Raw genomic sequence first — 15,059 nt, forward strand, 5'->3', positions numbered from 1 at the left:
TAGAAAGAGTAAGTTCAAGAGTCCCTTCAAACTTGTTCAAGAGATATTTTTCAATAAGAGGGACTAAAGTTAATAAACTCGGAACAAAGATAGTCCCAATCACAATGCTGCCCTTACTATTGACGCATTTAACACATGACTGCACTTCAAAACCAGAAGACATACCAATTAATCTAAAGCTATATAACAGTTTAAACTCATGACACCAATATGGATTCAAGGAATGAGACACAGTTTAGACGAGAAGATTGAAATGGTCTCTTACTTGGCTTGTCCAAGAGCTTTTATTGCCATACACTGCTATATAAGCACAATACTCTACTAGAGGGTCAATGCTATTAAAGTGGAAGAAAATGCTATAAGTTAAATGTTTTGGGTAGACATTGACACTTAGCTATCTTCAAGAAGGAAGCCAGAGAAACCCCAGGTGAGAAAATGGTAGTCCAACAATAGGTTCAGATTTATCTGTCAAATATAAGGGGTTTCAAAGATGGTGAATAATCACTCACACAAGGATTATCATACTACAAAGTCACACCAGTTCACACAATTTATGGAATAAAGACTTAAAATTGTTGTACAAGAGAATTTTTGAGACAACAGTTTTGCAGTTCTTTACTGTCTTGTGACAGGAAATTACAAATTTATACTGTAGCAAATTTCAATAATCTGAAATGCTGACCTTAATGCAAAGTTCTGCTATAAAAAACAGACATGACTTGCTAAGTAAAAATAATGCAACAAATTGATTACACGATATAGCAACAAATATTGCACATGGAGATTTGAAGCCCTATGCAAATTTCATATGTCTATGATCTTCAGTGGTATATATATACATATATGTTTTTTTTTATTAACAGTACAGATAGATATGAGTTTGAAACTTAAAAGGTAGGCCAAGGAAGGAACCTTTAGTATTCCAAGAATTCTACCTCACATTTACTGACTTGATAAGTCGACTAACTCTAAAAGGGAACAATAGAGACAGTTTTTAAAAGGACTATCTTTGGTTAAAGATGGGAATCTATATATAATCCCATCATCCTTAAAACATAAATGAAAGGACGGGATGTAGATCATCTCAAACTGCTTCATGACATTACCCTCCACTCATTTTGCAGATATAAAACTGGATTCAAAAGGGAATTAACCAGCGTGATGCAAGGAATAAAATAAATTTATTGATAGAAGATCATAAAAACTGAGAAAGGTCACAGGTAAGGATCTCATTCTTCTTCTTTGGTTCCTTCATCCCAGAAATTCCACCGAGCCTTCTCAATTGCTTGCCATAATTCTTCACTTCGATCAATATACTCCTTATTGGCTTTATCAATATCTATTGGGACATTCCATTCTGCCAAAAGAAAAAAACTCACTTAAATGATAAGATCCTTATAAAAACGAATTGCAATAACTATATGTATTACAATGTTCTGGTTACATATAACAAAAGAGACTATATTACACTACCTTAAATCCTTTAGTTTAGCTAGGAAGAAATGAATGACAGTATTTACTTCACTGGTAGATTCAAAGATATCACAAAGTATTCTAACGATGTCCTTATCTGAGTGAGCATAAAAAGTACTGAGAGAATACAGAGTTAAAACTTACCAACAGGTTCAAAGTCTTCCTTGCTGGCATCTTTCGAATCTCCAGAGCCCCCTTCTATGCCAGTACTATAATCACCATAGGAGGATGAATAGGGATCATAGTAGGCATTGTAGTTCTGCCAAGCGGCATAATTGTTCCAATACTGCTCATAGTATTGGCTGTAATCTCCACCCATTGGATTCCTGTTAACAGATTTAAAATATGGAATGTATTTCACTAATTACCGGTAACTAATTTTTGAAAAAATTAACAAAAAGATTTTCAGATTTGATATTTCAGTTATTTACAGTTCACTTGAAAATAATCTAATATTGCAACCAGATTTGGATGCCAGGGAGCAAAGGTTTTTAAGTCTGCAATGAAATGAAGAGAACACTCATAACTTAGATTACTTTGAAAGATAACCATCTTAAAATATCCTGACAGTATACTACAAATCTTAAGAGCTTTCAAGTTTATTATTATTATTTTCATTACTAGCTAAGCTACAACTACAATTAATATAAAATGTTTTTTTCTTGAAGAAAATAGATATTATTATAAAAAATTATGACATCTAAGTTGCTAAGGACAATATTACAGCGAGGTATCCTATACCATTTACTTACATGCCAGGGTAGTGCTGCTTCTTAGGGACAGCATAGCTCACTTTCAGAGGTTTCTGGCCAAGTCCTTTGAAACCATTCATGTGAGTTAAAGCATCTTTGTACTCATCTTCTGAATAAAATCTCACAAAGGCAAACCCTTTACTTTGGCCATTGGGGTCATAGATGACTGGAAAAAAAAATATGATATTTTCATAATAAAATAAATTTTTGAACATACTTCCCCGCTGGTTATATAAGAATAGCTAGCGTTGGGAATGCTAGCTATTCTTATATAACCAGCCATTCTTATATAACCAGCGGGTAAGTTTTGTTTAAAAATTATTATTACACACTCAACACTTAAGCTAATACGTACTGTACAAGTACTTGCAAACCAGTAAGATAACACAGTAGTGTACCAAAACTGTTGCTACTCCAAAAATTTTGATAAAAATTATACTGAACTTCATAAATCATTGATCTTATCTTCGCATGAGTAACTGATATCAAGTAAAATTAAAAGACTTTATACCATTTACCTAAAATTTAAAGTTTGAAAATTTCTGCTGCTCTAGATTGACACATTGAAACAACAATGCTATTTGATATAGATAAAGAAAAAAAAAATATTTTATAAAATCTGAAACCTTAACAGGCTCATCTAATCAGGAAATTTGTACAAACCTTTAGCTGTTTTTATGCTGTTATATCGACTACCAAAAGTCTTGTACAGGGCAAAGTCATCTACATCTGGCGTTAGATCACCCACCCACAAGGAAAATTCCTTGTCTGTTGTGTTTCCTCTGGTACTGCTGTGATTCAATTTAAATCGAACAGGCTACAAAGAACAATAAAATAGTTGTTACAATTACTGTAAAAGTTGTTTATAAACATACTTAATTATATTATGAGAACATTCAATCATACTTGCAACATATTAGAATCAATGTTTAAGGGAATTTAAAGAAGCACCAATGAATTGGGCAAGGTGGATAAGTTTTAATCAAACAACACCAATCTATACTTAAATGCACAATACACGTACAGTAATAGTAACTAATAAATTCATCAGACTTCTTCGCATACAATCAGACCTCATTAATTGCAGTATCTTGCTTCGCATTATGGTTTTTCATGGGGGGGGGGGAAGGGCAATGATTGTTTACCCAGCATTAAGAATTTAACTTCTAATAGTTGGCAACAGCTTTTGGATGACCATGAACAATGCAATACCTATTAAATAAAAATTCTCATAAAAATTGCGATAAAATTCAAGCTGAGCGATGATTTCAAATAGCTCGCGCTGCTCTACAATGGGAGCTCTGCACGCCACTTCCCATCTCTACACACAGCTGGTCCTAGCTCTATTTGTACTGTGTATCCATTTCCAGTGGTAAAAAATTACAGCTATATTTGAAATAAACCAGATTTTGATTAAACTGGTGTTTCACTTAACTGTATCAAATAATAATGCAAGTACAGTAATGTTCACATTTTAGTATCATATTTATAATTAAACATATAGCAAATTATAACCTCATGCATTGTTTACATCAATTCTGCATAGTCCATCGTCAACTTATATTCAATTTCCCGATATTATCCCACCGATTCACTTTCGCAAAATGACCTCACTGATATAACCTATCATGCATATTAGTATGATATCTCCTTCACATCATTATTGTCCTTCACTTATTTTCATCATATCCTTAATCCTTTTCCAAATTCCTTCCCAAATCCGTTTCGCACATCTACTTTGCTCTCCTACACACATCTACAACATATCTTTTCAAATCTTTTGATTTTCATTATTTTTCGCGATTTCATTCATCTTCGCTTTTCTAGCATTCATTTGTCATTTTCATCTTATTAATCATTCTGAACCTCTTTTTGGGGCTCAGGCCATGTTGTCCTGATGGAAGGGTTCCTATAGGTAGCCTTCTATGGGATATTTGGTACAGTGATACTCCCAGAGAGGAGGGTAAACCCTTCCTCCCTCCCTGAGTGACGCCGCCATCATAGGCTGCAGCCACTGTCTTTCTTCATCGCCATTGAATAGAACGATGTTCTTACTGCCTCCGGCTTTGATTCAGATAGTGACGTACTCAGGGTGCCCTTGTCTGGCCGACGACAATGTCATCAGCACAGGAAGCCATGCTTCCCCAGCTCATTGTTTGAGGAAGGCAGCATACCTGCCACCACCTCTGATATCAATGAACTGTAAGACCCTCACTCCTTCCCCCCTCGGTCCTTTAGTGACGACATGCCATCACAAAATTCTTTCACCGTTATTCTGAGTGTCATCCCGGCTTGCTAGGATGACTGAGTTACCGGCTGGTATCCTGCCAACAGTTAGTTCAGTCGTCTCTGCCACCTTCCCCCTATTGGGGGAAGATTGAGACGGCTTCTGACAGCTTTCGGTGGAAAACTTAACATACTTTGGAAAGTCCTCAGCCTTCTCTTGCACGGCCATCCACATTCTTTATCGCCAACTTCATTGCCAGCGACAGGTCTTTAGTGGATGGGTGGGAGCCAGAATCTGATAGATTCTTCTCCTTCCATTGGAACTTTCATTCTGGTAAGGAGACAGTAGGTGGACTTATAGTCCCCCTACACTTCCAGTTGTTATGTTTATTCATAATAGTAGGCAAGTCTCCTTCCTTAATATTTCTCTCTTTTTCGGTTAGCACCGTCAGGTACTAACCCAATACCGGCAGTGACTGCCGGAAAACTACTGTATACAACTATACAGTAGTACATATGTTTTCTAACATACTCTGTGTTTCCTATTACAGACGATTGTTGAGACCATGATATTCTGTTGAGGCTGAGTACTCCCTCAACACCCAGATGGTTTTCCTTGATCATCAGGGACTTTCAATACCTGAATGGTATTAATACAATACTACAGGTGGAGAATGTTAGTATAAGCTATTTACTAACTCTAGTTTCTAGAGTTTCCCTACCTTGTATCATCCCTATTAGGGAAACTGAATATTAATACTGACCGAGGTCTCAGCAATGGCATGGGAGAGGAAATACAGATATGTCTTTTCTATTTCCTTTCAAGCTTACTATCCTAAGCTACCATAAACAATAGTGATTACTATTGTTATCATAAACTGTATGCTTTTATATCACTGATATAAAAACAAAAATACTCATTTAGTAATTTTCCTTTACAGGATGACCCTATGGAGAAGTGCGGAGCGATGTTCTGCAACCACAAGGGGAAAGACTTCTGTGGCCACACGATGTGCAGGACTCATGCCCCCTGCTGCATCGTCACAGGAGTCCTAAGTATTGGGACCCGAAGGGTTGCCTTACTTGCTCAACCCTGCTGGCCAACGGCTTCGACGAAGCCCCCTAGTTACCCTAGATTAGGGATACAGTAAGGGACACCCTTCGCAAATGGGTAAGAGGGCTCCAAAAGAACTCTCCAGGACCATACCTGCCCAATGACTCCTTGAGGTGTCTACTGTTCCCCAAGGCTCTGCCGAGTGCGGTGGTATCCCAGGAACAGCTCCGGTCCCCCTTCGTTCAACTGAAGATTGACTCGGACATCAACAAGGCCCAAGAAGGCATGGAAATCCACCGAGAGGTTGTCATAAGTGTCCACCGACACCGAACAGGAACTACTACAAGGTGGCCCTGAAGAGAACGTGGACCCTCCCCGAGTGGAGGAAGAAGGATCTTTGTCAACGCAACAGTTTTCCGTGACGGCATACCAATCTCTGCCGTCAACGTCCTCGGCCCCAACTCCACAACCTGTTACCCAGGTTACCGGAAGCGAAGAGATTCTGACATCTCTTCAATGAATGATGGAGTTGTTCAAACGGGAACAATAGACAATGCGGGAATCACTTAAGCAGCAGCAAAAGTTGTTGCAGGAGAAGATCAACCGCTTCGGAACCACCAAGGGCACCACCTCTAAGAAGTCTCTTAGGAGTGTCTGATCTCCCTCATTGCTCTGAAACTAATCCCTGGAGGTATGCCGAGCATATGCCAATGATGAATGGGAAACTGTAAATTTCCGAGAAGTTGGGAGCCAGGCAGATTGAAGACCTTGAGTTCTGGCCTAACTTTTCGACCTATCCAGAGTGCTAAGTGAGACTGACGGACAAAAATGCAACCCGAGAAACCAGTCCCCAAAGAGGTCATCGTGTTTGAACACGAGAAGGCGCGAGCCATCCTCTTGAAGGCCTTGAAGGGAGCCGGATATACCAACTCCAAAGTCCCAGCACTGAGCAAGAAGCACCCCACCTTTCTTGCTCCTTCCTCCATCTCTTTCCCCTTTACGGAGAAAGCACTGGACTTTCCCGTCAAGGCCATCGATGAGGGAAAACCCTGCCCGACCCTAGAGGAATGCAAGCTATTCTCTCTAGCACTACCTACCTGTGAGGAGAAGTGGAAAGATGTCCAACTAACCTTCTCCATCTCTAAGTTAGACCCAGAGATTGCAGGACAACAGTTCAATGAGAACCTTCCAAAGTTGCCAGACCATCTTCTGAGGAAGAAACAGGAGTCGAAGGAGAGACTTGTGGCTTCCCTCTCTCATCAGAACTGTTTAGAAATGAGTGCAGGTTAACATAATGCCCCAGAAATGTTCCTCTTCTTAGCTAAATCTCACATGGGTACCCTTGTGAAAGACCTATACGCTTTCCTCAGAGCGAGGAGAGCTTGTACAGAGTTCGTCCTGGCTTCAGCAACCATCAGACACGAACCAAGGAAGCTGATTACCTCGAATATCTGGGATAGACCTTTTCCCACAGGAACTGGTCCAAGAGGTCATTGCGAGAGCAACCACGGAGAACAGGAACCTTCTCCAAAAGTGGGGCAGGTCCTCAAAAAGGAAACCTTCTTTGGAAGGAGGTCCCCAGCCCAAGAACAAAAGGGCGAAGAGACCATGAAGACCTGCACAACTCCCCACCATGACTATGACCATGATGCCTCAGACCACCTTCCAGGTGGTCCCTCAACAACTGGTAGCCCAGTCATCAGCGTTTAACCCTACCTTTGAGAGGCAGTCAACTTCCTTTTGCCCCAGTCAGAAAGGAAAAGGTCCTAAGAGAAGTTCTCCAGGAGGTAACTTCTCTCAAAGCCGAGGAGGACGTGGTCGCGGAAATAAATCGGCAGGACCCTCGAGGCAATGAGGGGTTCCTAGTAGGGGGCAGACTATATCACTTTCGGGATTGCTGAACCTTCGATCCCTGGGCCCACAGCCTAATCACGAATGGACTCGGGTGGAAATGGAGCAGAACTCCACCCCGTTTTCCAGAATTCTTCCAACACCACCCCCTTGTTGGAAGAATATACCTCAGAACTCTTGAACAAGAAGGTGATAAAGAAAGCGAAGTTCATCAAGTTCGAGGGAAGGCTGTTTTGTGTTCCCAAGAAAGACTCAGACAAACTCAGAATTATTCAAGACTTGTCTCCACTCAACAAGTTCATCGAGAACAACAAGTTCCGGATGCTTACTTTGCAACACATAAGGACCCTTCTCCGAAAAGGGGCGTACACGGTCTCAAAAGACCTAGCAGATGCTTACTGGCATCTCCCGATGAGTAGCCTTTTCTCCTCCTACCTAGGATTCAAACTACAGAAGAAGAAGTTTGTCTTCAGAGCAATGCCCTTCGGACTGAACACAGCCCCAAGGATATTCACGAAGCTAGCAGACACAATTGTCCAACAGCTACATACCGAAGGTGTTCAAGTGGTAGCATATCTAGATGACTGGTTGGTATGGGCAGCATCCAAGACTACTTGTCTGCAAGCAGCCCACAGAGTGATCCAGTTTTTGTAACACCTGGGCTTCAAGATCAACCCCAAGAAGTCTCGTCTCACTCCAGCTCAACAGTTCCAGTGGCTAGGAATCCAATGGAACTTGAAGTCACACCACCTCTCCATTCCATCCAAGAAGAGGAGAGAAATAGCGGAATCTGTCAGGAGACTAATCCGTCACAAGAGGATTTCAAGATGCCAACAGGAAAGAGTATTGGGCTCTCTCCAGTTTGTAGCAGTGACAGACCCTGTGCTAAAGGCACGTTTGAAAGATGCGTCAGGAGTCTGGAGGAAATACTCATCAAACGCTAGAAGAGATCAACTAAGGTTGACCCCGGCCTTGTTGCGCACGCAGTTAAAGCCGTGGTCAACAGCCAGGAGCCTAGCACGGACAATTCCCCTGCAACCACCGCAACCACTGGTTATACACACGGATGCCTCGTTGGAAGGATAGGGAGGTCATTCTCACGACAAGAAAGTGCAAGGGGATAGGTCACGCCAGTTCAAAACATTTCATATCAACATTCTGGAAGCTATGGCAGTATTCCTGACATTGAAGAGACTATCTCCTAGCAGATCAATCCACATCAGATTGGTCCTGGACAACGAGGTAATAGTAAAGTGTCTAAATCGACAAGGCTAGAGATCACCCCACATCAACCATGTGATGTTAGCCATCTTCTACCTGGCAAGGAAGAAGGGATGGCACCTATCAGCAGTTCACTTACAAGGGTTCTGCAATGTGACGGCGGACGCTATATCCAGGCGAAAGCCCACAGAGACAGAATGGTCCCTAGACGCAGACTCATTCTCCTTCATCTCGGAAAATGTCCCAGAACTGCAGATCGACCTCTTCGCAACGAGCGACAACAAGAAACTATCTCGTTTCATAGCCCCTTACATGGACCCTCAAGCAGAAGCGATGGATGCCATGACCCTCGACTGGAACAGGTGGAATCGCATCTACCTGTTTCCACCAACCAATCTCCTGCTAAGAGTCCTCGACAAACTAAGATCCTTCAGAGGGACAGCAGCAGTAGTAGCCCCCAAGTGGCCCAAAAGCAATTGGTTCCCTCTAGTCCTAGAGTTGAAACTGCAGCTGTTTCCTCTGCTGAATATCCAGTGCTATCTCAACTGGTCCAGAAGTCGACTGTCTACACTTCATCCTCGAGAACCAGCAACCTACATCTCATGATTTTCTCGCCTTAGCAGCGAACAAAAAGTTCAGAATCTCGAAGGATAAAGTTGACTTCATCGAGAGACTGTGCCCAGTAGTGTCTCTTAAGGTCTATATTCGAAGAACTTTAAACTTCAAGGGAGGAAAGCTCTTCAGAGGCAAAACTTCAGGATCAAACCTATCTTTAAGACAACTGAGAGCGAAGCTCACCTACTTTATTTGTAGAGCGTATCCTGACAGTACACCCGAAGGTCACGATCCGAGGAAAGTTGCTTCTTCGTTGAACTTCTTTCAACATATGGACTTTGAGAGACTCCGCTCATACACTGGGTGGAGATCATCCAGGGTCTTCTACAAACATTACGCGAAGCAAGTACATGAAATAAAACACTTTGTGGTGGTGGCGGGTAGTGTGATTAAACCCAGCGTCTAGAGCTGCGATGAACAGTCGACTGTTTTGGGACTTTACAGTGCATTGGGTGCATGGGTATACCTAACCACTAGAGCAGATCACAGCTATGGTTGACATACTATTCTATGTAGGTGCATATCTGATCAACACACCAGTGTCGAGTGAACGTTTGAGTTACGGTGTTTATGCATTTCCGAACATCTGACTATGTAAGATAGATTTGGTTTCATATCTCCATTGAGTGGCGTTATTCTGATAGTGTATTTATATATTTTCTCTACACAAGAAAATATGTTTTGGTGTTGTAATGCTGGATCAGATTCATACTTTGTTGTAACTACATTTAATAAATTTGTTGCATAATAAAATACTTAACCGTATTTGCGTCTTATTACTGCTCCCTCAGTTATAAACTAATAAAGTACGCTAGAGTTTTATTAAACCCCTGTATGGGGCTTATATCCTTGAAATCACAAAAATGCTTTCTGGAGGAATAAAACTTACATTCTTAAGGTATGTAAAAAATGTTATTTTTATTAATAAAATAAATTTTTGAATATACTTACCCGGTGATTATATAAGTTGCAGCTCTGCTGCCCGACAGAAAAACTCTACGTTCAAAATACGCCAGCGATCGCTATGCAGGTAGGGGGTGTACATCAACAGCGCCATCTGTCGAGCAGGTACTCAGTACTCAATGTAAACACAGAACCAATTTTCTCCTCGGTCCACTGGGTCTCTATTGGGGAGGAAGGGAGGGTCCTTTAATATATAATCACCGGGTAAGTATATTCAAAAATTTATTTTATCAATAAAAATAATATTTTTCAATATTAAACTTAGCCGGTGATTATATAAGCTGATTCACACCCAGGGGGGTGGGTAGAGACCAGCATTACTTGTTTACATTATTATGAGCTAAGTATTTTGTATTTCATTTTAGCAGTTATTCAAAATAACAAACATAAAATAAATAAGTACCTGGTAAGGAAGTCGACTTGAACAATTACTCTGCCTTTTTAAGTACGTCTTCCTTACGGAGCCTCGCGATCCTCTTAGGATGCTGAGCGACCCCTAGGATCTGAAGTATCAAGGGTTGCAACCCATACAACAGGACCTCATCAAAACCTCTAATCTAGGCGCTTCTCAAGAAATGACTTTGACCACCCGCCAAATCAAGTAGGATGCGAAAGGCTTCTTAGCCTTCCGGACAACCCAAAAACAATAATAAAACATTTCAAGAGAAAGATTAAAAAGGTTATGGAATTAGGGAATTGTAGTGGTTGAGCCCTCACCCACTACTGCACTCGTTGCTACGAATGGTCCCAGAGTGTAGCAGTTCTCGTAGAGACTGGACATTCTTAAGATAAAAAGACGCGAACACTGACTTGCTTTTCCAATAGGTTGCGTCGATTATACTTTGCAGAGATCTATTTTGTTTAAAGGCCACGGAAGTTGCGACAGCTCTAACTTCGTGTGTCCTTACCTTCAGCAAAGCTTGGTCTTCCTCATTCAGATGGGAATGAGCTTCTCGTATTAACAGTCTGATAAAATAGGATAAAGCATTCTTTGACATAGGCAAAGATGGTTTCTTAACTGAACACCATAAAGCTTCAGACGGGCCTCGTAAAGGTTTAGTTCGTTTTAAATAGAACTTAAGAGCTCTTACAGGACATAAGACTCTTTCTAGTTCATTTCCAACCATACGATAAGTTTGGAATATCGAACGATATTGGCCAAGGCCGAGAAGGCAGCTCGTTTTTGGCTAGAAAGCCAAGTTGTAGAACATGTAGCCGTTTCGGATGAGAATCCGATGTTCTTGCTGAAGGCATGAATCTCACTGACTCTTTTAGCTGTGGCTAAGCATACCAGGAAAAGAGTCTTTAAGGTGAGATCTTTCAGGGAGGCTGATTGTAGCGGTTCGAACCTGTCTGACATAAGGAATCTTAGTACCACGTCTAAATTCCAACCAGGTGTAACCAAACGACGCTCCTTCGTGGTCTCAAAAGACTTAAGGAGGTCCTGTAGATCTTTATTGTTGGAAAGATCTAAGCCTCTGTGACGGAAGACTGATGCCAACATGCTTCTGTAACCCTTGATAGTGGGAGCTGAAGAGATCGTTCTTTCCTCAGATATAAGAGGAAGTCAGCTATTTGAGTTACAGAGGTACTGGTCGAGGATACGGATACTGACTTGCACCAGTTTCGGAAGATTTCCCACTTCGATTGGTAGACTCTAAGGGTGGATGTTCTCTTTGCTCTAGCAATCGCTCTGGCTGCCTCCTTCGAAAAGCCTCTAGCTCTCGAGAGTCTTCCGATAGTCTGAAGGCAGTCAGACGAAGAGCGTGGAGGCCTTGGTGTACCTTCTTTACGCGTGGCTGACGTAGAAGGTCCACCCTTAGGGGAAGTGTTCTGGGAACGTCTACTAGCCATCGAAGTACCTCGGTGAACCATTCTCTCGCGGGCCAGAGGGAAGCAACTAGCGTCAACCTTGTCCCTTCGTGAGAGGCGAACTTCTGCAGTACCTTGTTGACAATCTTGAACGGAGGGAATGCATATAGATCTAGGTGTGACCAATCTAGTAGAAAGGCATCTATATGAACTGCTGCTGGGTCCGGGATTGGTGAGCAAAATATTGGGAGCCTCTTGGTCATCGAGGTTGCGAAGAGATCTATGGTTGGCTGGCCCCGGGTGGCCCAAAGTCTCTTGCATACATCCTTGTGGAGGGTCCATTCTGTTGGAATTATTTGTCCCTTCCGACTGAGACAATCTGCCATGACATTCAAGTTGCCTTGGATGAACCTCGTTACTAGTGATATGTCTAGACCTTTTGACCAGGTGAGGAGGTCCCTTGCGATCTCGTACAACGTCAGAGAGTAGGTCCCTCCTTGCCTGGAGATGTACGCCAAAGCCGTGGTGTTGTCCGAGTTCACCTCCACCACTTTGCCTTGAAGGAGAGACCTGAAGCTTTTCCAGGTCAGACGTACTGCCAGTAGCTCCTTGCAGTTGAAATGCATTGTCCTTTGACTCGAGTTCCATAATCCCGAGCATTCCCGACCGTCTAATGTCGCACCCCAGCCTACGTCCGATGCGTCCGAGAAGAGAACGTGGTTGGGAGTCTGAACAGTCAGGGGAAGACCCTCTCTAAGGTTGATATAGTCCTTTCACCAAGTCAGACAAGACTTTATCTTTCCGGAAACCGGGATCGAGACCGCTTCTAGCGTCTTGTCCTTTTTCCAGTGAAAAGCTAGATGGTATAGAAGAGGACGGAGGTGTATTCTTCCTAGTGACACAAATTTGTCCACGGATGACAGTGTCCCTACCAGACTCATCCACAGCCTGACTGAGCAGCGTTCCTTCTTCAGCATCTTCTGAATGGATAGCAGGGCTGGGGGCCGATCGTCTTGTTCAGCAACGTCCTCATCAGAGGGTTCCTCATCCGAAACTGATGAGGAAACGGCAACGGAGTGGGCAACGTCTGACTCGCTGAATCCGGTCGCACTGGTGGATGCGTGACGGAGCCGGACGCATTATCATGGAACTGCTGCACAGTCTGTGAACTGTCAACAACCATGGGTGCGCGAGGAAGTACAGCGTCAACCCGAAACTGTCTAGACCGTCTGGGTTGTGCAGTCAACACCCTACCGGGTTGCTGAGGTTGACGCACTGCGTCACAACAAGTCACCTCTGCTGGTTGTTGAACGTCCTGAACGTCAACAACCACCTCCGAGCGTCGCTAAACGTCAACGTGCGACTGGCAACCCACACTGGGTCGCATCGGTGGAGGAACCACCTCAACTGGCAGACGCGAGTAGGTTACCTCAGCGTCAACAGGGCGCACAACCGACCGGTTGGAAGGTTGTTGGCCAGAAGGAGGAACCACCTCAACTGGCAGACGCGAGTAGGTTACCTCAGCGTCAACAGGGCGCACAACCGACCGGTTGGAAGGTTGTTGGCCAGAAGGTTCTTCTCCGCATTTAAGTCCTCTATCAAGGACGCAAGCTTGGACTGCATGGCTTGCAGCAAAGCCCATTTAGGGTCTACGGGAGCAGGTGTGGCAACAGACGGGGTTAGCGACTGAGGCGGAACCGTTTACCATCCCTGAAAGCCTTGTTATGTGTGACATAATAGTACAGCAAAACTTCAAAGGCTTGACAAAAGCTGAGAAGTTGACCTGTAAACAACTTGGAGCGTCTCCTGGCTAGGCGCCAGGGCGAGTCTACCAGAATTGAGAAGTCTATCTGGGCAGAGGCATGAACTCCCAAGCCGAGAACTTCTCTCGTGTCATATCAGACTCTCGCTCTATAAGCCAGTTTAAAAGAAGGGAAATCAAAGGCTGTATCCCTAAAAACTCCTCCTGGTGCAAAAACCAGTCGCCTAGCCAATGTAACGCTCTCTAGGAGAGCGAGAGAGCACTAGCTTAAAAACAACGGCTTCGAAGTAGCTAGGCCTATTGTAAGTTCTGACGTTTAGGCGAACGAGGAGCAGCAGTTACAAGATCCGGACGAAGATCCTTAAAAAAAAATCATCATGATTTAATTAAAGTCCATAGGAGGCTAAGCAGCTTAAGGCTCCTCTCCATCTGACAGAGTCCTCAAGGGAATATCAGTAGGAGGGAGAACAGCAACTTCCTCATCTACAGGAACCTTGTCCGATAAAAGCTAGGTTACCTCAGAGTCTCTCTCACTGGAGCATTAGTAGCAGACCAGAAGGCAACGTCATGTAACTGCTTGACAGTCTGTGAACTGTCAACAACTGAACTGTCAACCACAACAGGTGTGTGAGGACGTACAGTGTCCACTCGAGACTGCTTTGACTGTCTAGACTGAGCAGTCAAAACAACTCTAGAATGCGGAGGTTGACGCACCGCGTCAAAACAAAACAACTTAGACTGTTGTTGTACCTGGCGAACGTCAACGGAAGGTTCCGTGCGTCGCTGAACGTCAACATGCGGCTGGCAGGGTACACTGGAACGCATGGGTGGCGGGACTCTCTCAGCTGGAGTGCGGCAGAAGGTCGCCTCAGCGTCCACAGGACGCACAACCGTGGTTGGTTGTAGGCTAGAGGTTGGTGTCAACCTTCTCCGCACGAAAGTCCTGCATCAATGACGTTAACTGAGACTGCATGGTCTGCAGCAAAGACCACTTAGGGTCTACAAGAGCAGGTGCGGCAACAGACGGTGTGACTGCCTGATGCGGTACCGCTTTGCCTCTCTTAGGAGGTGAGCAGTCGTCGGAAGACTGCAGCGAGATCGAACTGACCCAGTGGCTACAACTGGGCCGTTGGACTTGCGCGGAAGGGACCGACTTGCGCTTAATAAGCCGCGAGACCTTGGTCCATGGTTTCTTACGAGAAACCTCTTCCGCAGACGAGAAATAAATGGGCTCTCTCGTCTTTGTGTGGGTGGGGCGATCTTGGGTAGATACGCCCGAAACCACGGAGGGAAAAACGTCTGTTCGTTGATCAAGGCCTCTCGAACCCAT

At 43.5% G+C, this 15,059-nt stretch overlaps 1 protein-coding gene across 3 annotated transcripts in view; it reads right to left on the reverse strand.

The window, feature by feature from the left end:
- Positions 1-1,162: 1,162 nt before the first annotated feature.
- Positions 1,163-15,059, reverse strand: part of LOC137633341 (tRNA selenocysteine 1-associated protein 1-like) — a 35,993-nt gene continuing 22,096 nt past the window's right edge. For 2 of the 3 annotated variants that reach the window (XM_068365590.1, XM_068365591.1), the window contains exons 4-7: positions 2,889-3,042; positions 2,226-2,391; positions 1,618-1,799; positions 1,163-1,357 (exon numbers count right to left, since the gene is read on the reverse strand). In XM_068365590.1, the coding sequence (XP_068221691.1) occupies positions 1,230-1,357; positions 1,618-1,799; positions 2,226-2,391; positions 2,889-3,042 (630 nt within the window). In that variant the 3' untranslated portion in view covers positions 1,163-1,229. Of the gene's footprint in view, positions 1,358-1,473; positions 1,493-1,617; positions 1,800-2,225; positions 2,392-2,888; positions 3,043-15,059 lie in introns of all 3 variants that reach the window. The other variant, XM_068365592.1, reaches the window with a different exon arrangement.

The sequence above is a fragment of the Palaemon carinicauda genome, chromosome 42 (assembly GCF_036898095.1).
Source record: "Palaemon carinicauda isolate YSFRI2023 chromosome 42, ASM3689809v2, whole genome shotgun sequence".
Classification (NCBI taxonomy): domain Eukaryota; kingdom Metazoa; phylum Arthropoda; class Malacostraca; order Decapoda; family Palaemonidae; genus Palaemon; species Palaemon carinicauda.